Below are 25,571 nucleotides of genomic sequence, written 5' to 3'. Positions count from 1 at the left end.
TTTCTTTTTATTTGTAGATCTGCTAAAATGAAACACAATCTTTCAGGTTTAATGTTCTCTTTTGTTGGTTGGAATCGAACCCGTGATCATGGGTCGGACACCACCACTCCACTGATCTTACGAGGAAGATAATTAACCATTGAACAATGGGTACGACCGCTGTAAAATTCAACATTGTTATTTAACGATTATGATGATGATGTTAATAATAATAATAATAATAATAATAATAATAATAATGGTGCATGGCACCTACATAGGCTTGGTGGTGACCTAATTAACAGTATGAGGGGGTTGATTCTGAAAACTGAACCGGGGCCGTCGGACCAAAGGTAAGCATTCTATCCATTTAGCCTCAACTCGATTGATCAGCTGTTGAGTATTGGCGGTGGCCGAGGCCAGGGCAGTAGCTTGTGAAGCAGCCTTGACAAAACAGCGGGTAGCTCCGTTGGCTGTTGGCTGCAGCTCAAAATGCTTAAGGCTTGATGTTCCCTAAACCAGCTATCGAAAAGGGGTAGCCTAAGTCTAGTGGTAGCCCTCGTCTTGATACCAGCATACGCCACTGGTACAGATATGAAAACTGATATTTGCAATCTCGTTTAAAAATAATGAAACACATAATTTTTTGTTTTCGGAAAATCCAGTTAAGGGGCTGAAAGGAATTGGAAAAGCGGGCAAATATTTTAAATGAGTACCGGTATATTTACATTACATGTCAAAAACTTAACTTGTTAGAGACAAGAAACTTGGTATTTGGAAAGTCCTTTAAAAATACAGGAACGTCTAGCCTACCTTTGTTTTCAGAGAAGGCACTTAACGGGGGGGGGGTAGAAATAAGCGAAAAATAGTTGAATTATTTTTTTATGAGGATACTTATATCTTAAAAACTGAAGATGTTACACACGTGAAAATTGGTATTTGGGAATCTCTTTTAAAAATAAAGAAACATGTTTTTTTGTTTTGTTTTTGGTAACTACACATAAATGGGGGTCGGGGAAGGACTGATCAAGGGGTTGAATTCTTTTTATGGGGATACTTATGTATATCTCAAAAACTGAAGATGTTAGAGATGTGGGAATAGGTATTTGGAATCTCCTTTAAAAATAAAGAAACATGTATTTATTTTTTCGACTTGAGAGAAGACTGTATCTCACATGTACAGTTCTATGTCGCATGGTCGTCTTAGCCCCAAAAGGTAATACCACAAACATGGTTAACAAAGAATTTCTGGAGTAAATGAAACTCAATTTTTGGGTGACTTTTTATACTTTAGGAATTTTCAGATAATGTCACTTTTCTAACTAAAGTACAATGCCGAGGAACGATTACTTTGATCAAATTACGAAATCCACGCGGGCGAAGCCGCGGGTAATTGCTAGTTATTTTATATGGCTAAATTCTCGAACTATACCCCCAAAATATAATTTTCACATTAAGCAGAACACAACCACCGTACACTGTAACATGTGAGTGCAAAGATAGAAAACAGGCATCAGAAAAAAAGGAGAAAATGAATTGGGCCTAGATCTTCCCAGGTTTGTAGTGCTTATTCAAAAATATTAATGTAAACTGAATATGTCTCTCCTTTATAGACAACAGATGCTAATAATACTAGAATACAATATGGTGTTCTGATTGTTTGCAAGTATTAGGGGAATAATTGATCAATACCAATACTCAGATACTCAGAGATTTTAGAATCGATTTCAACTTAAAAAACAAACTTTTAAAGAGGACAAATACTTTCACTGTGAAGTACAATACTGACAACCATGATATCTGGGAAATATTTATTAAGAGAAATGTGAAAGAAAAGAACCTGTCAAATTTACATTTCCAGCAGATAAAGTTCCACTGGTAACACAAGATATTTACAATAAAACTACAAGCATTTACACAATGACAGTCTCAAATCTGATGGTTTGTGCATACAAACTCCTCACATGTCAGGTTAATGCACAATAATCACTGACAAAATACATATACTAAAAATAAAAACATCTGGATATTTTGTATAGGTTAAACAAATGTTCCTATTCGAAGCAATGAGGTCCCTACTAGTTAAATGAGCTACTACTTCACATATATTACAATTTATAAAATGTAAATAGAACATAGAGGAAAAAGAAACAACATAACTTCTCCAAAATTTAACATTAATCTCAATGACAAGATTCCCAGAGTCGAGAAGAATATTTTTTTGTCAAAAAAATATGTATATGCATATACATATGCAAATACTATGCCACTTCATAAAACACTAGTAATTCATTATTTTATAAAATTCTAATTTTGACAGTCATTATGACAGATCTTCTTGCGAGATCATTTCAAAGTCTTCACTTTCTCCCGAGGAAGATTCATCTCTGTTTGGTTCTTGTATAGTTAGATGACTGCCACCACTAAGGACTGTAGATAGAAGGCTCTGTCCCATAGCTCCTAAATTTGCAATATTCTTTGATACTGCCTGAACAGCTGTTGATGTCAACATTTCAGTCAAACCAGCTGTAGTTGCTGTGGGGACAGTCTGAGTTGGAACTGAACTGTTTTCAGTAAAAGCTAAGCCATGAGCAAATGCCAGCTCCTCTTCTTCAGAACTGTCACGATTGAAATGTAAGCTCTGAAATCGTATCTGTTCTTCACTACCAACATTGCCATCATCATCTGTATCTGAACTATCTGGATCAAGCCTAGTTCTCTCATTATAATTGGATTCATGATTGTTCGTGCTGTGCACTGATGGTGGAGCTGACAGGTCAAATTCGCTGATGTCCAAACCATCTGTGCTACCTTCTTCTTGAGCCAAGACTGTGTTTATATCTGTAAAATATAATATTATCAACAAATACATAGAAACTGTGAGCTAGCTGACAACAATTGAAAATTAAAACATAAATTATAATGATAATTCCATGAAAACCAAATAACACAAAAATTATATTGAAACAAGAAATTTCACAATAACAAAAGAATAAGAAGGAAGAACATTAAAACAAGAAACAAGCAAAAAAGAAAAAAACTGACAAATATGGCATAAGGGTAACAGATTTTTTAAATATTTAATTTTAATTTTTTTAATAATTTTAAATTTACAGCTTTTTCTCTGATAATCGTAGCAGTTCAAAGCGATTACCAGTAGATGGCTGTAATTTGAAGTTTCAACTTTATTAGTATATAGCTGCCAAGCTTCAATATATCAACTTCTTTAACAAGCCAACTTTGCTGCTGCTTGGGTCATCAGTCTATAGACTGGTTTGATGCATCTTCCATGCTATTCTATTCTGTGCTAATCTTTCCATTTCTACGTAACTACTACATCTACTCTATATGTTATACAGTAGCGACAATAAGTGTTTTGACCCCTAGAGCGCCCGCTGAGGATGCAACTCATTGATGTCATAGCCCATGTTCACTCCTCAGGCAGTTGCATACATGTGAACACTCGGATTAGAGCTAGGCACAACTGTGGTGAGTACAAAAGGAAAAATTGTAGTTTGGTAAGTCAAAAAGTATTCTGACACTGCTTGTCAGTGCAGTCAGTTTACATTGGGCTTTGTTTTGTTCATTCAGACAGTTACCAACATGCCAAAGACAAAGAAATATTCATCAGACCTAAAAATATACCGAGATAAATGCCCTACAGCAGGGCAAAGATTTGGGTCTGTACAGACAAATAATAAACATTTGGTGAAGAAAGAAAGTCACAAGACTGTGTTTATATCTGTAAAATATAATATTACACCAAAGACAACAAACAATACATTCATCAAATCACAAAGTCTGGAACAGTGAACAGTGGTCTTGCGTGCTTTGTGGAGTGACAAGAGTAAATTTAATTTGTTTTCTTCCAACAAAATTTGAAATGTATGCAGACCTGTAAACGAAAGCAACAACGTCCAGTACCAAGTACCCACTGTAAAGCATGGTGGTGGCCACGTAATGGTGTGGGTATGTTTCTCTCGTTCAGATATCGGTCCATTGGTACCAAATGAAGGTACTACGGATGCCTTCAAGTACGGTGACATCCTTAAAGAAAGCATGTTGCCCCACGCTAAAAAGACAACGGATCAAAATTGGACATTTCAACAGAACAATGTTCCCAAACACACCTTTCATCATGTGCAAGACTTTCTCAAGAGGAGTTAAGATTAGGGTGCTTGAGTGGCCAAACCAGAGCCCAGATTTAAATCCGATAAGAGCATTTGTTGGAAGAAGTGGACTGAAGACTGAGGCAACCGATGTTAAACATGAGCGCTGGACTTCTACAGTGTTTGAGCAAAAAACGGAAGAAAATACCCCAGAATCCCTCGACCTCACTAGTCGACTCCATGCCATTATGCTGTGCCGCAGTCATTAAGTCAAACGGATATATACCCAAGTACTAATGAGTTCTAAATCATCTAGAAAGATAAATTTTCTGTTATATATTACAAATACACTGTTTATCAAAATACTTTTTATCTAGCGTTCTCAATAAATACACCATAATGTCTGAAGTATCATTTATTTTGTTTGAACTAGAGCAAGTAATGCTATTAATTTAGTTTCATAACAAATGCAACGACTTTCACCAAATAAAGTACAACTAGTTATACAGGGTTCCCACTCAGAAAGTCAAACTAATTTCCCTGACCAAAATATTGTATTTCCCTGACAAAAATTTGGCATATGTGCAATTTTAAACAGCCTCCTCCACCCCCATTAGCTGTCCAACACACAGCTGTACACAATATTTATTACTCAAATAGGAAATACAACATTTTGAACAGTAAAGTACATACAATTTCATAAATGATCTGCCAGATAATAACAAATCTTAATACATTTTATTTACACATGAATAATGAGAGTATTTCTATTAAAATTACTAATGAACACACAGTGCTGGTAGTGTAAAAAAAAAAAAAAAAAATGCAGCACAACAAAATTACACACAATATTTCTGGTTTCAATTAGACGATTTTATCTTAAATTCTGGCTTCACATTCTTGTGACTGCATTCTTTGAACTTTTTTTTTCATCTTCCAAATTTCTTTCTTCATCACTTATTCTTCGTTTCTCAGCTTTTTTTCTGTCCTCATCTTTGACCTTCAGGCATGTCTTCTCCAAATAATCCTGGTATTTCTTATGAACATCTCTCACTAATAACAACTTTCTATGATTAATTGGTACGCATCTGACACCTCCATAGTATAATAGGAATCATACACTTGTCTTTGTGCAATAACTGACTCTTCAGGAATGTTTTCTACCAACATTGATTTATTTATAGAAAAGCCACTCTCCACTGCAGCATTTCCGTGAGACAGTATAAGACAAAGCTTTATTACTTGCCAAAGTTAACTAATGGGTGACCCAATTTTGAGGTCAGAGTTCGACAGAGCTTTGAGAGACCTAAATAGGAGCAAAGCACCCGGGATTGATGGCATTCCCTCAAATTACTGACTGCTTTAGGAGAAACCAGCATGGCGAGGTTATTCTATTTAGTGTGCAAGATGTATGAGACAGGAGAAGTGCCATCCGATTTTCAGCAGAATGTTGTTATATCTATTGGCAAGTGTGAAAACTACTGAACCATTAGTTTAGTAACTCATGCCTGCAAAATTTTAACACGTATAATTTACAGAAGAATGGAAAGACAAGTTCAAACTGAGTTGGAAGAAGGTCAATTTGGCTTCAGAAGAAATGTAGGAACACGTGAAGCAATCTTGACTTTACATCTGATCTTTGAGGATCGAATTAAGAAAGGCAAGTCCACATACATGGCGTTCTTAGGTCGAGAAAAGGCATTTGATAATGATGACTGGACCAAGCCATTTGAGATTCTGAAGGTGATCGAGATCAGGTACCGACAAAGAAGAATTATCTACAATCTACATACAAATCAGTCTGCAGTGATAAGAATCGAGGGCTATGAAAAAGAAGCAGCAATCCAGAAAGGGGTGAGGCAAGGCTGCAGTTTGTCACCCCTCCTTTTCAATGTTTATATAGAACAGGTAGTAAAGGAAATCAAAACCCTGAGATTTGCCGATGATATTGTTATTTTATCTGAGACTGCAGAAGGTCTGGTGAAGTTGCTGAATGGTATGGACGGAGTCTTGGATGAGGAGTATAAGATGAAAATAAACAAGTCCAAAACAGAAGTAATGGAGTGCAATCGTACAAAGTCAGGTGACACAGGAAATATTAGATTAGGAAATGAAGTCTTAAAGGAAGCGGATGAATACTGTTACTTGGGTAGTAAAATAACTAACGATGGCAGAAGAAAGGAGGACATAAAATTCAGGCTAGCACAAGCAAGGAAGGCCTTTCTTAAGTAAAGAAATTTGTTCAGCTTGAATATTGATATAGGAATTAGAAAAATGTTTTTGAAGACTTTCGTTTGGAGTGTGGCATTGTGTTGAAGTGAAACATGGACGATAATGCGCTCAGAAAGAAAGAGAATAGAAGCTTTTGAAATGTGGTGTTACCTAAGAATGCTGAAGGTGAGATGGATAAATTGAATCACGAATGAGGAGATACTGAATCGAATTGGAGAAAGGAGATCGTTGTAGCTAAATTTGATGAGAAGAAGAGATAGGATGATAGGACACATCTTAAGACACCCAGGACTTGTTCAGTTGGTTTTTGAGAAAAGTGTAAGGGGGTAAGAATGGTAGGGGTAGACCAAGGTATGAATATGACAAGCAGATGTGGGATGCAGCAGTTATGTAGAAATGAAAATGTTAGCACAGGATAGGGTGGCATGGAGGGCTGAATCAAACCAGTCTATGGACTGATGACTCAAACAACATTCTTTGAATTTAGTTTCCAAAGCTTCCTTTCATTCACAACACAGAGAAATATATTGTGCTTTAGCCCTATTGGCCACATTTTCAGTTATTCTGTTAGCTTCATGCAACCTTCCAAAACATATTCCTTTCAGGTCTGACCAAGACTTGGTTGCTGATATTTTATTTGTGGGTTCAAACTTGTAAGACCTTTCACTAATCTACACTTTAAAGGACTCTTATCCAACAGTTTTGTCACAATTGCCACTAATATTTTCTAACATTCATGTTTAAAACCAAGAATTCCTCTCTCTTAACAATTTTAGTTCTTTAAGTACCTTTTTCCGACAAAATCCAACATCAACTTTACCTAACTCAATTAAGTTTGTTGGGTCCTGTAGATCAAGCAAAATCACACTCCCTAATATCAGTGGCATTTGCCATTTTACTATGCTAGACAAAGCGATTCGTCAAACTTCTTAAAAGTTCATGCAGGTGGGAGTACAAAAATGGAGCAAATGGTTTGTTACTTTGAAATCGCCTGAGAAAAGGCTCACATTCCAAAGAAATGGTTTTGAAACATGCTAGTATGCATTTTATTAAAGGGTCTTGGATTTATTCTTTAGTATTTTTACAGGACTTATTTTTTGGCAACTTAGCATTTGTAACATATGCCTTGATATGGTGAAATACAGATGTACAGATAAGAAAGGATTTCCACCCTATCAATACTGTTTATTGTAAGAAAGAGAATAGAAGCTTTTGAAATGTGGTGTAAGAATAATTCTTACAATAATCAGTACTGATAGGGTGGAAATCCTTTCTTATCTGTACATCTGTAATCTGTCAATACGGAAATGAAATCCATAAACCAATGGTGAAATACTTCTAAGGCTCGTTCCAGACAATGAACATTTTCAAGCCATCGTACTGTACAATACTTCAGAGGGAACACTGCACTACCAATCACTGCAGTGAACTGGGCCCGGCGAGCTGGTGAGTCTTTGAATAAATAATACATGTTACACAGGAATGAGTTAAGCTCCCAATTTACAGTCATTAAACCTGTTTTAACATTGATGACATTCAAACCACACACTCTCAGGTTCAAAAACTTTTTCCCATCATGATTTTCTGTCTTCATTTCCACTTCAAGCTTCCTGAGAAAGCTCCAGTTTGCATTAGGCCCATTCACTGAGACCTGCAACAGTTTTTTCTTTGAAGAGATTTCAGTTCAGGATTAAATTTCTGCAGCAGATCTTGGGCAGTAGCACAACCCAGAAAAAAACTGTTCCAACATCTAGAAACCACTTTATGAGTGTTGATATCCATAAAATCTGACAATGAGATCCATTTATCCTTGTTGTGTTACCTTATTGAGTAACTTAACGAAAGAAACTACGTAGTCCTCACAGGTTTTCAAATTGTTTGTTAATAACTCACTGAAATGTGGTGTAAAACCATGATTAATCACGTAGGAACACTTACTTTCACCAAAGGTGAATTTTGATGCAATTGCACTATCTGGGAACATAAGTTTAAATGTATCACATATATCTGCACATGAACTTCTCTTGTGTTTAGTAGCAACAACTTTTAATGCCCTAGCATTTCTGCTTTGGCTACTTCATCTTTATTAAAATAAGAAGTAACACAGTGTACTGACTTTCCACTTTCTATCCCTGCCCAGTCTTTACTGTTTCTGTTGAACTACCACAAGGTTTGACAATGGCATTATCAAGCGATCCATGTTCTATGTCTACACTTCTTGTTTCTGTTGAACTAATAGCTACACTTCTTAATTCTATTGAACTAGCGCTAGGTTTGACAAAAAATTATGACAATGATGGCTGTCTTGATTTAATATTCTGAAGCTGAGTGCGTTTTGGTGCAGTTCTATGTGAATGAATTGCTGAGTTTAAACTTCTTTCTGCAAACATTAAAGTAGGCTTCAAATTTATTGTCCGGTACATCACTGAGCCAATTTACAAACTTTGGATTAAGGGTTGAATCCAGCCACTGATAGCTGAAAGTTGTTTTTCTTGCCATCTTATCTAATGCATAAGCCTAATCTGAAACAAAAGAAAAGCATGTTAATTGTACACAAAAACTATATCAGAGCACAAGTTCATCTCAGCAATGTAAAGATACCTTGTTGGGATAAAAATATACTTGTACAGCTTTGTAGGGCCAGGGCCACCACACACTGTTCAGCATTTCAATAAACTTATCTTGTTTTAATGCTGCCATAGCCCAAAACATGCACAATTTTAATTTTTAAAATAAAATTCAACTTACCTAATCAATTGATCACTTTTCCTCACTTCAAAGAATTCACAGGTTGTAGTTTGTCATCAGTATGAATTACCTGACACATAACAAATTTGAGTCAACTTTCCTGACTTTCCCTGACACACGCCAATTTTTAAAAGACTTCCCTGACTTTCCCTGACAATTTTGAAATTCCCTGACAATCCCTGACTTTCCAGGTTGCTGGGAACCCTGTTATATATTGCCTCGTCGAAGTACATTTGTCAAAATACTTATTGTCGCTACTATATATTCATGCTCTGGTCTACCCCTATTCTTAGCATCTATACACTTCCCTCAAAACTATGTATGTTTTTCACAAAATGTCTTCCTGTCATTTGTGAATTTAGTTGCATATGGTTCTTAGTAAAGTTGACTGTTTTAACCTAATATGTCAGCATCAAGAAGTTGTAAATTGCCAGCAGACACGTTTTGATATGTTTACGGATATTACATTGGATCTAAACAAGTGAAACATAAAACTATGTTCAGCACAATTTATCAGACCCCACATTCAATATCCATTTGACCAGTGCTTGTGTTGACGGACAATATAGTGACGAAGGCATACCCTGCTTACTTCGGTGTATTTCTTAAAGATAAAAAATGTTACATGGGCTTGTGGCAGCTGCTGATCTACTTGAGCGTTGGCTGTAAGGAAGTGTATGCCATTTGCAATTCCCCAAATATAGTGAGACCCCACAAATCATCACAAGAATTGTTAAATTTTTATAGCATACCAAGAACAGAAAAAAAAAAATCCATCACTGCCAAAACAGGCTTTTGCTGAAGAGGAAGTAAAGACAAGTGCAAGTGATTAGAGCATTTCTATGGAACCACAGTTCTTTACTCAACAGAAATTGGATGACCTTGTAAGGGAGTTGCAACTAAACAAATCAAAGGCTGAACACCTTGCATTAGTGATCAGCAGTCCGAGACGGGCCTTGAGATTTCTTGAGAGCGTTGTCCCCGCATTGTGCAGCGAAAATGTGTCAGTCATAGAAGTATATATGGAGCTGAATGCTGTTTGTGCAAAGTATAGTTGGGGACAAAATATGACGACCTCAGTTCTTGGAAGCGACCTGGAAGCCAGCTGTAAAGCCGGCTTTACATTTATGAGTAACTCGTATACGAGCGCTCGTATCCGAGTAGGAAACACGTTTACATGTATGGTGCTTACTCGTATAAGAGTACAGTTTTCAATATGGCTCCAAGCAGACAAAAACGTCTTGCTCTGGCTGGTATCTTGCTGTTGTGTTTTAAAACAAAACAACAGAAAGAAGCTAAAAAAGTCAGAAGCGTTTGGGTTAAATAATCCTTGAAGAAAAGATCCGTTATTGGAATACAGGAACATTTACCAGCTGATTTATTAAATGAGGGAGGAGATGGTTATAGAAACTTCTTAAGAATGGATTTTAGTACATTTGAAATGTTGCACCATTTGGTAAATGGAGGAAATGACTTTTATAATACTGGTACCAATATGCTAAAGACTGGCATATTATTAGTACTGTAATTCATGATTTCCAGGTTGCTCCTCGTATCTCCAAAGAAAATACTCAGTTAAGAAGTTGTATTAGTTCTCAGCTGCAACTGGCAGTGACTCTGAGATTTTTAGCTACCGGAGATAGCTACAAATCATTAGAATTCTTGACGCGTATATAAGCCTCAACTATTTCCTTGTTTATTCCATAAGCTGATGGCCGAAAGAAGAATGAAGATGACCAGATTAAGATGGAGGACGACCGGAGAAGACGGAAGATGACCAGAAGAAGATGGAGGATGACCAGAAAAAGACAGGAGACGGCCAGAAGAAGATGGGCGACGGACAGAGAAATGTTGACGAGGGTCCACGCGAGATAAAGCATGTTCAGCAGGTCGACGTTCTGTCCCGTAGACCTTGTTCAGAAGACTGCGAGTTCTGTTCCAGGAGGTAGGCCGAGCACGAAGTTTCCTGCCGAGTGATCACCGTGGGGTTCGAAGGAAACTGAAGCCATGACGCTTGGATGGAAATGCAAAGGGGCGGGGATCGTAACCTTCCCCTGGTCCCCCTGGCTTACCAGTCCATAATGCACGAGGCCATGGGATCTTCTCCAGCGAGGACGCCGTCTGAAAGAGAGCTGTGACTTCTGGTGGATTTGGAGTTTGGCCAGCCTGAGGACCATCCTACCCTGACGGATAGGTACTACATGGACCTGACAAGGAGACTGGAGGATATGAGCATCGCTATCAAGAAGAGTTTGAGCTTAGAGGGCGACCGGGTGAAGGTGCGGCACGGCCAACGAGCGGACACCACGGGAAATCACGAGGGCAACCTAGGATGGCTATATAACTCCGTAAGGAAGAAATGCTTGTCTTTCAAGCTCCAGAGGACGTGGAAACGCCCTTATCACATTCTGAGAGGAATAAATGACGTCAGCTACCGAGTACGACAAAGGCCAAGGTGCAAGATGAACGTGGTACATCTAGACCGACGGGCGCCATACCGAAGAACAGCCGAGAAGGTTAGTGATCAGGACGATCAGCTCTCGAAGGAGGGCAATGTTACGTGTCAGCCCCTTGATAGCTCCTTTCCATACTTCCAGGAAGGGGCTGGTGACACAGATGACCTGGAATCTCCCAGCAGGCCTGCGGGATGGGGCTGGCCTTTCCGGTTATTGTTTTCGGATGCTGGCTTACCAGCGAGTTCTTTGGAGATTCAATGGGAATGGTCTGTCTGCAGTGACACCGTGAAATTTCTGGATAAAATCACACGAGCTATAAAAAGAGAGGATAGCAGCGGACAGTCAGTCAGATTTGGACTCCGTGTGGGAGTCAGTGTTAGAGTGAGTGACAGTTGGGTTCCGAGGTGGAGCCAGTGTGACACTCAGTGAGTTGGGATTTGGTGGCTGGGCTGAGGGCGACAGAGGTGTTGGCTGTTGGTAGTGTCCCACCGAGGTCCGAACCAGGAGCTGTTGTTGGAGTGTCAGAGAGACCAGTGAGAGTGTAACTGGAGGGTACAGAACGGTAGGCTGTACTGTGTGGCCGTGTAATTCGGTGGATTGAGAATCGCTGTGAGCCAGCGAGGAAACACGCTATCAAGAGTGAGAGGATAAATGGACCGGTGTTAATGTTCGCTGTTGTATCGTCCTGCTGTTGATGATGATGATGATGATGATGCTTGTTGTTTAAAGGGGCCTAACATCAAGGTCATCGGCCCCTAATGGTACGAAATGAAATGACGACAAAAAATTCAAAATCATAAACTGATCAAAAGAACAAAAAAATTGTCATGAAGAAGGAATCGATGGACATGTAGAAAAAAAAAACAACAAAAAACGAGCAAACAAAAAAAATTAGTGGATTCAAATCAAAAAAGGATCACATATAATTTATTACTGACCAAGGGACCACTCATAAAGCAGAATCCTGAATCGAGGATGCTTGATGTCGAAAGGGGTGAAAAATGCACATCTAAGGCCCCACAGAATGGTACATGTCGCGAGTAAAGTAGAACCATGGTATTTGTCATGTTGGGGTACTAATCAAAAGTAGCAAAGACTCACAGTGTTCCACACAAGATGGTACTAATCACAAGTATTGTACTTCGTACAGGTAACGCAGACCTAGGGTGTTTCTAACAAAATGGCGCCACTCATTGCCAATGCAAACCGATGAGTTTCCTCACCTAGGTGTACTAGTCACGGGTGCCGGTCCCATGGGCCCCATGATGTTCCTCACATAGGGGGTACTAATCACAGGCAACGCAGATCCACGGTGTCGCTCATATAGTGGTACAACTCGTAGGATACGTCCAGACTCGCAGTGTTGCTCACATGGGTACGACGCACGGGTACTGGAAACCCACAGGGGAACCACTCTCTGCTGCTACTAATCACAAACCTATTGTGTACCAAATATAGTGGTACTACTCGTAAGTAAAGGCGACCCATGGTGTTCCCTGCGTGATGGTACTAATCAACAGTAGTTTCATGGTTCTAATACCAGCATCCCTTAGTCACCCCTTTTAGTCGCCGCTCACGACAGGCAGGTGATACCGTGGGTGTATTATTCGTCTGCGTCGCCCACCCACAGGGGGTAAAGAAAGAGAGAAAAGAAGAAGAAAGAAGGGATCTGTCACTTCGAAAGATGAAGTAACGGACGAAGAAAGGCAGGGGCCACGAAGGGCGTGAAAACGAAAGACTCCCTAGGCCTTGAATGCTCTAATACCATTGGGATCGGAAAAGAACAAGAGTTGACCAAGGGAGGTCGGACAGGATAGACGAAAGTGAGGAGCCTGGCACAAGTAAGTGGAAGCAATGTCAAGACTCAGCTAAGGGCCCCGTGGTCGCCAATCCACACTCCCAAGTTGAGAGCCCCTTGGGCCCCTTTTAGTCACCTCTTACGGCAGGCAGGGGATACCGCGGGTGTATTCTGCATGAGCTTCCCCGACCCGCAGGGGGTCGTCCTGCTGTTGAATACTGTTGAGCTGTTCAACTGTTCACTGCATGGGACTGTGCGAAGTACTGGACTATCACTGGTGTTGAACCGACGAACGGTTGTCGTGTGTTGTATAGCCAGGGGCACTGTGTTCAAATCCAGCTGTCTATGCACAGTGGCTGTAGGAGATGACTGGGCTTGGGGGGAAGGTGAAAGTAAGGATTAGTGTCCCAGGTAAAGGAACAGGCTGGACCCTTGCTGTGCCATAAGGTACAGAGATTTGTAAAAAGACTGGTGGTTAGTGTGGCCATTGTTTGTATTTAAATATGTGTGTGTGCATTTATTAGGCCATCCTGAAATAAATTAGAGTAATGAAACAGATGGAGTTTTATTCATAACAATATTGTTTAATTAATTAATTAATTTATTTATTTATTAATGCTTTTTTTTCATTGGCGAAGTTAGGGCTCGAGACCCTCTCTTCCACTTAACCACATACTAATCAAAATAATAAATAAATTAATGAGATATTTAAAATAGTTAAAACCAAACAAAAAATTAATAGAATTGAGAACAAATTTAAATACATTACTAAGTTAATAAAACTAATTAATAGTAAAAACTCTTAATAATGACTAATCCTCAGGCACGGACACATTCATACTTCAGCCATTCAGTTAGCTGTCCTCAGCAGGTAGTCTCGGCAGGTGACTTTAAACCTTTGTAAAGAGCTAGTTTCTCTGACCTGAGCTGGCAGGGAATTCCATAATCTGGCACCGGTCACTACAAACGATCTATTAATTTTATTTGTGCGGTGCGCTGGAATAGAAAGTGAGGATCTGGAATGTGTATTTAAGTTGTGAAATGATGTTAAAAATGTGAATTTAGAAGAAATATACAGTGGCTGACTTTCAGCTAGTACTCTAAACACCATCGTTAAAATGTGTAGTTGCCGACGTTTATCAGGCTTCAGCCATGAGAGAACCTTATAGTATGGGGTAATATGAACATCGTACCCGATATTGTAAATAAATCACAGGCAGGAATTCGGTGCTCGTTGAAGTTTAAGTGTTTCTTCTCTTGTCATATCAACTAGAACGTCACAATAATCAAGAATAGGGAGAACCAGTGTCTGTATTAGTTTGGCTTTAAGCTCAAATGGAAATACATCCCTTTGCCGTTTAAGAGGGTGAAGCGCTCCAAAAATCTTTTTACAGATGATTTTCGTGTGATCAGACCAATCAAGTGTTTCATTTATAATTACGCCTATTTTTTTTAACTGTTTTACTGTAGGGAATAATGTTACCATTCAGTACGATAGGCGGGGTTGCAACATTGTTTGACCAGTTCAGTAATTTTCGTGTTCCAATTATGATTGCCTGAGATTTTGTGGAGTTTAGTATAAGAGAATTTCGTTGTGCATATATAATGCGTCGTCAGACGTCACTGTTAATATCTTGTATTGTTTCATCTAAGTCTGAAGTCTTGCAGTGTCGATAAATCTGAAGATCGTCAGCATAGAGGTGGTGTGTGTTATTTCCTGTCACAGATGGTATGTCATTGATAAAAATACACAAAAGTAAGGGCCCTAGAATACTGCCCTGTGGGGCACCACTAAGTTTCATTTTCCATTTAGAGACCTTGTCGTTACTGTTACACGCTGTTGACGGTTACTCAAATAAGAACTAAAAAACTTATGCGCAGCCAGGTCAAAATTTAGCAGTTCCATTTTCTTTATCATAGTCTGAATGTCTATAGTGTCAAAGGCGCTACTGAAGACAAGAAGGATAAGTATAGTAAGCAGTCGTTTGTCCATAGCATTTCTAATGTCTTCAGTAACCTTCAAAAGTGCTGTCGCGGTACTGTGCCCCTTCTTAAATCCAGACTGCAAAGGGTCCAAAAGAGTATTTTTATTTAGGTACTCCAGAACCTGCTCGTATACTAAACGTTCAAAGGCTTTAGAAAGCGCAGGGAGTATGGACATCGGGCGATAGTCAGAAGGTGATTGTGGGTCTAAACTCTCAGGTACCGGCATAATATTGGCTGTTTTCCAGTCAGTTGGGAAAGTTCCGTTTAGTAAACAATGGTTCAGTATGTGCGTCAGCATAGGCAGGACAGCACCCATAATGTTATGTATAAAACCAATATCATCTACATCTGTGGCCTTTGATTTAATCGAGTACAAAGCCTTTTTAACATGATTTTCTGTGACACTGTGAAGTCTGAATGGTGGATTGGCTGGAGGGGAGGGCGGTGAGTCGGTGCAGTTAAGTGGGGTAGGTTGAATATTTATTCTTCTGAAGTAATTGTTCAGTTCGTCAAGTGAAATGTCAGGAGTTGTCCGTCTCTGTTGATGTTTTCCTATTCCCAGAGCTCTAAGTTGGTCCCATGCACGATTAGAATTTATGTTGTTAGCTAAATTCCAGAAATATGCACACTTCTTATTTCTGATTAATTGCTTTGTGCGATTTCTTAAGATGCGGTAAGATTCAAAGTCTGGGTCATCTAGGGTTTGTTTATAATGTCGAAATAAAAGTCACAGTGGGCCATCATTCTCTTGGTTTCATCATCTAGCCATGGACAAGAAGGGCGAGAAACCTTTATTCGACGTTTGGGGGCATGTCTGTCATATAAGTTCTTTACCATCGTATTAAACAAGTTAACTTTAGCGTCAATATCATTTAGACTCCGTATATCGTCCCACGGTAGTTGATAAGCATCGTATTTCAAGTAATCCAAGTTTAAGTCCTTCGTATTTCGAACAGTTATGTACTTGGGTTTGTATATAGGCACTTTGAGGGAATACGATAAATATATAAGGCCATGGGTCGAAATGGATGGTACAGGGATTTGCCCATGGGTTATTACTTTACCTGGGTTGTTTGTAATAATGAGATCTATGAGTGTGTGTGATGAACGGTTTGTTGCATACATGTGGTTGGTGGGTTGTAGCAGGAGAATAGTCATGTTAAAAGTAGTAAACAAATCTACAAATCGTTTACTGTCATGAGTCGTATTAAGTAGGTTACAGTTAAAGTACCCATAATGATTATGTGTTCATAAATAGCCTGGAAGTTTAGTAAATATGTTTCGAATTCGGTCATATCAGTTACACCAGGCGGTTTGTATATGACAGAAATCATCACTTTTTGTCTGATGATATTTACTTCAACAAACATGAATTCCGGCCGTGTTCGTACATCCTGGGAAGAAATACATATTACTCGGTTCTATAGATCATTTCTACAGTAAATCGCTGTCCCACCACCACGCCTTCCATCCGACCGATCGAAACGTATTAGATCATATCGATATCAACCATGGACGAAGGAATGCTAGGAGTCAGCCAGGTTTCAGATATGCAAAGTATATGTAAATTATTTTCCGTTAGTATTGCTTGAATTTTGTTGTAATGCGCCGGAAGAGAAAGAGCATTTACATGGCAACACTGTAGGCTGTAAGACGAGGACGACAATGCTTGTTTCATCAGAGTACCTGTTGAGAAGGGAGAGACCGGGAGGGAGGGATTATTGATACCGTCACTGCCAAGGTCAGGTCCAGGTGCACAATAACTGTCTAGCTGAATACTAAGAATTCCAGCAAGTAGATTATAAGATAACAATACATGCTATTTAGATGATAATCGGCCGCTTACCCGCTGTTAGTACCTCTGATGCTGTCCTCTGAGTCTTTCCAATTCGGTGGATTCTATTGAACCCTTCCATGGGCACTTCCAACTCTAGATGTTTGGAGAATACATCCTTCACTTTTCTATAAATGTCTTTATTTGGCTCCTCGGCGATACCATGTATGAGCAAGCCAGTTTCTTCTACTGTACTGCTCTGCCTCATCCAATAGCTCGTCTTGTTCCTCCAGTTTATGTTCAAGACCATTTAGTTCATCTCTAAGCAACTTGAGTTCACTGGTTATTGCTGACCTAAACTCTATGAATTCCTGCCTCAAGGAAGCTAGGGAGTTACCAGCAGGGTTGGTTGTGCTGGAGCCTTGGGAGCCATCAACAAGTTCTAGGCATGCCTCGAACCTGTTCATAGCTGCTTCAAATTTATCCAGCCTTTCATGTGCACCTTTGACTGAAGGCATCTTGCAACGTACACTAGTTACAACTTAACGCCACTTTTCACACAACTTACGGACTATATATGCTGTTTCAAATGCAGTTAGCGCGGGATAAACACAGAGCACACTCACAGCGTCACCTCAAAGTCCGCCATCTTGTTCGCTTGGAACTTGGAATATTATGGTACACAGCTCAGAATGTTCAGTGTGAAGTTCATCTGATGACCTCTGTGTTTGAGGCATCTGACCTGGTGTTATATAAAAGGTGATAAGAACCTAACTGTGATGGGAGACTGGAATACAGTGGCAGGCTAAGGAAAAGAAGGTAGTACAGTAGGAAAATTCGGACTGGGACAAAGGAATGAAAGAGGAAGTTGACTGGTAAAATTCTACACCGATAGTAATTTTTTTTTGCTATTTTGCTTTACGTCGCACCGACACAGATATGTCTTATGGCGAGGATGGGAGAGGAAAGGTCTAGGAATGGGAAAGAAGCGTCCGTGGCCTTAATTAAGGTACAGCCCCAGCATTTGCCTGGTGTGAAAATGGGAAACCACGGAAAACCATCTTCAGGGCTGCCGACAGTGGGATTCAAACCCAATAGCTCCCGATTACTGGATACTGGTCGCACTTAAGTGACTGCAGCTATCGAGCTCGGTCGATCGTAATTTAGTCCTTGCCAATACTTGGTTCAAACACCACAAATGACGGCTGGATGCGTGGACAAGACCTGGAGACATTGGAAGTTACCAAACAGACTTCAATTATGATCAGGCAGAGATTCAGAAACCAGGTGTTCCCAAGAGCAGACGTGGACACCGACTACAATTTGTTGTTCATGCAATGCCATCTGAAGTTGAAGAAATTGAAGAAAGGAAGGAGTGCAAGAAGATGGGATCTAGACAAGTTGAAAGAAAAACAGTGCGAGTGATTGTTTCAAGGAAAATCTTGCACTGGGACTAAGTGAAAAGTCTGAAGGAAACACAATAAAGGAAGAATGGACAGTTGTAAAAAATGAGGTCAGTATAGCTGCAGAAGAAAGGTTAGGAAGAAAGGAAAGATGAACTAAGAATCAATGAATAACTCAGGAGATACTAGACTTGACTGACGATTACAGAATTAAGTAGATAGTTAGTGCAGGACAGCTAAAGAAGAATGGCTGAAAGAAAAGTGCAAGGATGTTGAAGCTGGTATGGTGTAGGAAAGGTAGATGCTGCATACAGGGAAATCAAGGAAACCTATGAAGAAAGGAAAACCAGGTGTATGAATATTATGAGCTCAAATGGCAAATCACCTCTAGGGAAAAAAGACAAGGCGGAAAGACGGCAGAAACATATCCAACAGTCATATCAAGAGAAAGACGTACATGATAAGGTTCTGGAACACGAAGAGGCTGATTTTTTTGATGAAATGGGAGACCCAATTTTGAGGTCAGAATTCGACAGAGCTTCGAGAGACCTAAACAAGAACAAGGCACCTGGAACTGATGACATACCCTCATAATTGCAGACTGCCTGATATTAATAATAATAATAATAATAATAATAATAATAATAATAATAATAAAATTATTTGCTTTACGTCCCACTAACTACTTTTATGGTTCAAGGAGACGCTGAGGTGCTGGAATTTAGTCCCGCAGAAGTTCTTTTACGTGCCAGTAAATCTACCGACACGATGCTGACGTATTTGAGCACCTTCAAATACCACCGGACTGAGCCAGGATCGAACCTGCCAAGTTGGGGTCAGAAGGGTAGCGCCTCAACCGTCTGAGCCACTCAGCCCGGTACCTATGGAGAAACCAGCGTCACAAGGTTATTCAATTTAGTATGTAAGACGTACGATACAGGAGAAATGCCATCCGATTTTCGGCAGAATGTTGTTATACTATTTCCAAGAAAGCGGGTACTGACAAGTGTGAAAAGTACTGTTCCCATTAGTTTAGTAGCCCGTGCCTGCAAAAGTTTAACACATATTATTTACAGAAGAATGGAAAGACCAGTCAAAACTGAGTTAGGAGAGATCAGTTTGGCTTCAGAAGAAATGTAGGAACCTGCGAAGCAATCGTAACTTTACATCTAATCTTAGGGGATGAAATTAAGAAGGACAAGCCAACGTACAGGGTGTTCATAGATCTAGAAAAGGAATTCGATAAAGTTGATTGGAACAAGCTATTTGAGATTCTGAATGTGATCGGGATCAGGTACAGAGAAAGAAGAATTATCTATAATCTGCACAAAAATTAGTCTGCTGTGAAGAATCAAGGGCTTTGATAAAGCAATAGCAATCCAGAAAGGAATAAGGCAAGGCTGCAATTTGTCCCCTATCCTATTCAATGTTTATACAGAGCAGATAATAAAGGAAATTAAAGGGGAATTAGGAAAGGGAATCACAATCCTAGGAAAGGAAATCAAAACCCTGAGATTTGCCGATTATATTGTTATTTTATCTGAGTATGCAGAAGATCTGGAGAAATTACTGAATGGTATGGACAGTGTTTTGGGAGAGAAATAAAAGATGAAAATATATAAGTCCAAAACAAAATGAATAGAGTGCAGTCGAATGAAGTCAGGTGATGCAGGAAATGTTAGATTAGGAAATGAAGTCTTAAAGGAAGTAGATGAATTGAATTACTTGGGTAGTAAAATAACTAACAATGGCAGAATAAGGATGATATGAAATGTAGGTGAGCACAAGCAAGGAAGGCATGTCTTAAGAGAAGAAATTTGCTAACTTTGAACACTGATATAAGAATTAGAAAGATGATTTTGAAGACTATCATATGGAGAGAGGCACTGTATGGAAGTGAAACATGGATGATTCCCTAGTTCAGAAAGAAAGAGAATAGAAGCTTTTTGTAATGTGGTGTTACAGAAGAATGCTGAAGGTGAAATGTGTTGATTGAATCTCAAATGAAGAGAGAATGAATCAAATAGGGAGAGATCTATTTGGTGAATTTTGATAATTAGAAGAGATTGAAATGGTGTATGGCTTCTAGTGCAGGGAGTGTCCGAGGACAAGTTCGGCTCCCCAGATGCAGGTCTTTGGATTTGATGCCCTTAGGTGAGCACTTTATTATGTCTGCAAACAATGGTATCAGTGATCATAAACACCACAGAAAGGGAGATGGAAGAGAATCTAATGGAAGAAAGAAGCTGCAGGTTTCGGGGAAGGAAAAGCATGGTTCAAGTTCCTGCAAAACAACCACCAAAAGAAAAAGTGTCTTTTAAGTGGCATTATAGGTGTAAATTGCTTTTTCCTACTGTGAAGTTGCAGCTTTTGAATGATCTGTACTAAGCAGATCGCAATGAAAAGCAAAATTATCTGGTTGGGTTAATCTTGGTGAAGTATGTAAGTAGATAAAGGAATGGAAAATATAATACACCATACGAGAGTACACGTCAGTCAAAGGCGATTTTCACAGTTCCGAATGGGGAAGGTGAACTTGTTCAAGTATATAGAAGAACCTCAGAGATTTTTACCTTGTCATCATAAAGAGTGCATGAAGTGGTAATGCATTCCATGATTTGGAACCATGGGTTGAACAGTGTGTTTTCCACAACAGAGTAACACAGGAGAACATAGCTAATATGCCACTCCCAAGACTGCCATGTGTGTCAAAATTATCAGAGGAAAAGAAGGAAGATCTGGAAGGTATTATTCCCTCCCAGAGGAATAAGGAACAGAGGGAGTTCTATGACAAACTGACTGCCTCATAAAGTTGAACTTTTCACTGTATATCATAATTTCTGACATGTTACTTTTTTTTCTAAAATCTTTCTATTTGTAGTTCATGCCATTCTGACTGTTTGCTAAAACACAGTGTTTATTCAAGAGCCTTCCTTTGATGTGTCTCTTTACATTTGTTTTCCTTAACCATTACAATATGTTAATCATGGAACTTAGTAGACTAAATTTCATGTCTTTAATCTTACAAAAACCGAGCTCGATAGCTGCAGTCGCTTAAGTGCGGCCAGTATCTAGTAATCGGGAGATAGTGGATTCGAACCCCACTGTCGGCAGCCCTGAAGATGGTTTTCCGTAGTTTCCCATTTTCACACCAGGCAAATGCTGGGGCTGTACCTTAATTAAGGCCACGGCCGCTTCCTTCCCATCCCTAAGGTTTTCCTATCCTATCGTCGCCATAAGACCTATCTGTGTCAGTGCAACGTAAAGAAAAAAACGTACAAAACTATAGTTTATGTAATTATATCTTGACTTATCAAGTGTATGTAAAACAAAGATATTTCTACTCTAGAATAAAAAAATCGGCCAATAAAATATACGCCATCCCATGGCAATATTAAAAAAATAATTTTCTCAAAACTATAATAATAATGTTATTTGCTTTACGTCCCACTAACTACTATTTTAAGGTCTTCGGAGATGCCGAGGTGCCGGAATTTAGTCCCGTGGGAGTTCTTTTACGTGCCAGTAAATCTACCGACATGGGGCTGTCGTATTTGAGCACCTTCAAATACCACCGGACTGAGCCAGGATCGAACCTGCCAAGTTGGGGTTAGAAGGCTAGCGCCTTAACCGTCTGAGCCACTCAGCCCGGCTAAAAATAACCATGAAATTGGCATTTAAATACTACTTTACGTCAAGTCTTCACTTTAAAGTACTCATCCATGCAGAGGAGGAAAAGAAGAATAAAAACCTTTGTGTGGAGTGTGTCACTGTATGGATGTGGGACGTGGACCATGAGCCCCCAAGAAGGAAGAAACCTGGAAGCTCTGAATATATGGTGCTATAAGAAAATGCTGAAAAAAATGACCTGGCTGAAACAGATTAAAAATAACAATGAAGTGCTAAGGAGAGGTGGAGAAAAGAGATGCTTGTGGAACAGCATTGTAAAGAGATGAATGCGGTTAATCGGACACATACTGGTTTTTTATTTTTTTGCTATTTGCTTTACGTTGCAACGACACAGATAGGTCTTATAGCGACGATGGGATGGGAAAGAACTAGGAAAGGGAAGGAAACGGCCGTGGCCTTAATTAATGTACAGCCCCAGCATTTGCCTGCTGTGAAAATGGGAAACCACGGAAAAATATCTTCAGGGCTGCCAAGAGTGGGGTTCGAACCCACTATCTCCCGATTAATGGATACTGGCCGCATTTAAGCCACTGCAGCTATTGAGCTCGGTGACACATACTGTGGCACAGAAGCTTGCTGAAAAAAGCGATTAAAGGGAAAGTTGATGGAAAGAAATGCAGGAGACACGCCAGCAGTACATTGAGCAAATGATAAAAGATGCTGGATGCACAAAGTACGAGCAACTAAAACAGAAATCTGAAAGAAAACAGTGGAGAAGTGCTGTAAACCAATCTTCAGATTGAAGGCTGTTAATGATGACCATAAATAAAAGGTAAATCACCACATAATCTTTATGTACTGCAATTACATATTTTTGCTCTTTATGTTACTGTCTGAATACCTGCAATGTTCATGAATTAGATTAGTAGGACCATTATTTTCAATTTTAATGATATATATTTTTATATATTTTGTACAATACTACATTTTACATAAAACCAGCATCTATGCTAACTGCTTAACTAAATGCACTGGATCCTATAAAACTACAAACTATTATTGATGTTTAGCGATTTTAAATTGAAAGTTATTAGTACTTGAATGGAACGCATGTTACTATTTTCACGACGTGGTGGGGTCAACTACTCAGGTATAACCTGGTATTTCCCAGCTTATCTTTACATCTTGCACTTCCTAATTAGCTATGGAAAACATAGCTGATTGATAGGCCCTAATACTTAATACTGCTACCCTACAACCAGAATGCAGCTTAAATTTTACTGCTATCTTTTGTTAGCTGGCTTCACAAGAAAGTGGGAATGACAATGTGTGTAGGGAATTTTCTCACTCCACTGCCTGAAGGCAGCTTATTAACTCAGTGAAGTATACAATAACTCAGGTGGAAATTTGAAAGGGAGTGATGTTTAATTTTTTTCACTAACATTTATTTAATATATTCTGTGAAAGTGATCGGAATCAGATACCGAGAAAGGAGAATAATCTATAATCTATACAAAAATCGATCTGCGGTGATAAGAATCGAGGGTTTTTTTTTGCTAGGGGCTTTACGTCGCACCGACACAGATAGGTCTTATGGCGACGATGGGATAGGAAAGGCTTAGGAGTTGGAAGGAAGCGGCCGTGGCCTTAATTAAGGTACAGCCCCAGCATTTGCCTGGTGTGAAAATGGGAAACCACGGAAAACCATTTTCAGGGCTGCCGATAGTGGGATTCGAACCTACTATCTCCCGGATGCAAGCTCACAGCCGCGCGCCTCTACGCACACGGCCAACTCGCCCAGTAATCGAGGGCTTTGAAAAAGATGCAGCAATCCAGAAAGGAGTGAGGCAAGGCTGCAGTTTGTCCCCTCTCCTTTTCAATTTTTATATAGAACAGGCAATAAAGGAAATCAAAGAGGAATTTGGAAAGGGTATCAAAGTCAAGGAGAGGAAATCAAAACCCTGAGATATGCCGATGATATTGATATTTCATCTGAATCTGAAAAAGATCTGGAGAAATTGCTGAATGGTATGGACAGAGTCTTGGGGAAGGAATACAAGATGAAAATAAATAAGCCCCCCCCCCCCCAAAAAAAAAATAAATAAATAAATAAAATAAATATTGGAGTGCGGTCAAACAAAGTCAGGTGATGCAGGAAATATTAGATTAGGAAATTAAGTCTTAAAGGAAGTAGATGACTATTGTTACTTGGGTAGTAAAATAACTAATGATGGCAGAAGTAAGGACGATATCAAATGCAGACTAGCACAAGCAAGGAAGGCCTTTCTTCAGAAAAGAAATTTGTTCACCTCGAACATTGATATAAGAATTAGAAAAATGTTTTTGAAAACTTTCGTCTGGAGTGTGGCATTGCATGGAAGGGAAATATGGACGATAAACTAGCTCAGAAAGAAAAAAGTTAGAAGCTTTTGAAATGTGGTGTTACAGAAGAATGCTGAAGGTGAGATGGGTAGATAGAATCACGAATGAAGAGATACTGAATCGAATTAGTGAGAGGAGATCGATTTGGCTAAATTTGACCGGAAGAAGAGATAGACACATCTTAAGACAGTCAGGTCTTGTACAGTTGGTTTTTGAGGGAAGTGCAGGTGGTAAGAACGATAGGGGTAGACCAAGGTACGAATATGACAGGCAGATTAGAGCAGATATAGGATGTAGTAGTTATGTAGAAATGAAAAGGTTAGCACAGGATAGGGTAGCATGGAGGGCTGTATCAAACCAGTCTGTGGACTGATGACTCAAGCAACAACAACATTTATAAGCAGTTGTGGGATGGCCATTTGAAGTAATTCTACAAACCGAGGATGTTAAGTTTTGTCGTGGACAGTAGTTCTGTAGGTACGATCACAGTCGAATGGTGAACACTTAAGTATTCCAAGCAAGATAGTTCCAGTCACACATATTTTAGCTGTGAAACTTTGATCCTGGATAACTATGGATGATGCCTGTACTTCCAATGGAAAAATAGTGTTGTGTTGAGTGTGTGACCAAAACGTTAGCTGTACAATGAAATCCCAATTAGAACAGCACACACGAAGTGGGCTTCACAACAGAAATAAGCAGCTGTTTTCAGTAAAAAACAGACTTTATTAACACAAACACACAAAGATTCTTCTTGAAGTGAGTTTCATAAAGACCTGTGTGAAACCACGATCACAGCAAACATACCATGGAACAAAGTTCATGTGCTTTTCTTGAGAATTACTGTTGTCAAGTTCCTGATGAATCTATACTTTGCAAGGGATATCTTGATGCTGGGTATGATAATGTGGTGAAGTTCATTAGAACAGAAATAGGGTCTTCTTAGATCTGAATATCTCTGGATGAAACCACTAAAATTTTGGGCCGATTTATTGCAAACTTGGTTGTGGGAAAGCAGAGTCCAAACAGCGTATCGAAACCGCATATCTCTGCCAACAGATTTCTAGAATGCAC

The 25,571-nt window shown here is 39.3% G+C and overlaps 1 protein-coding gene across 1 annotated transcript in view; it reads right to left on the bottom strand.

The window, feature by feature from the left end:
* Positions 1–1,776: 1,776 nt before the first annotated feature.
* The window catches only part of LOC136864637 (reticulophagy regulator 3), a 283,122-nt gene continuing 259,327 nt past the window's right edge, over positions 1,777–25,571 (bottom strand). Inside the window, exon 6 of the mRNA XM_068226366.1 lies at positions 1,777–2,820. Within this exon, the coding sequence (XP_068082467.1) occupies positions 2,303–2,820 (518 nt within the window). The 3' untranslated portion in view covers positions 1,777–2,302. The remainder of the gene's footprint in view (positions 2,821–25,571) is intronic.

Source organism: Anabrus simplex, chromosome 2, assembly GCF_040414725.1.
Source record: "Anabrus simplex isolate iqAnaSimp1 chromosome 2, ASM4041472v1, whole genome shotgun sequence".
In the NCBI taxonomy this organism is placed as follows: Eukaryota; Metazoa; Arthropoda; class Insecta; order Orthoptera; family Tettigoniidae; genus Anabrus; species Anabrus simplex.
This window is presented reverse-complemented; position numbering and strand designations above follow the sequence as displayed.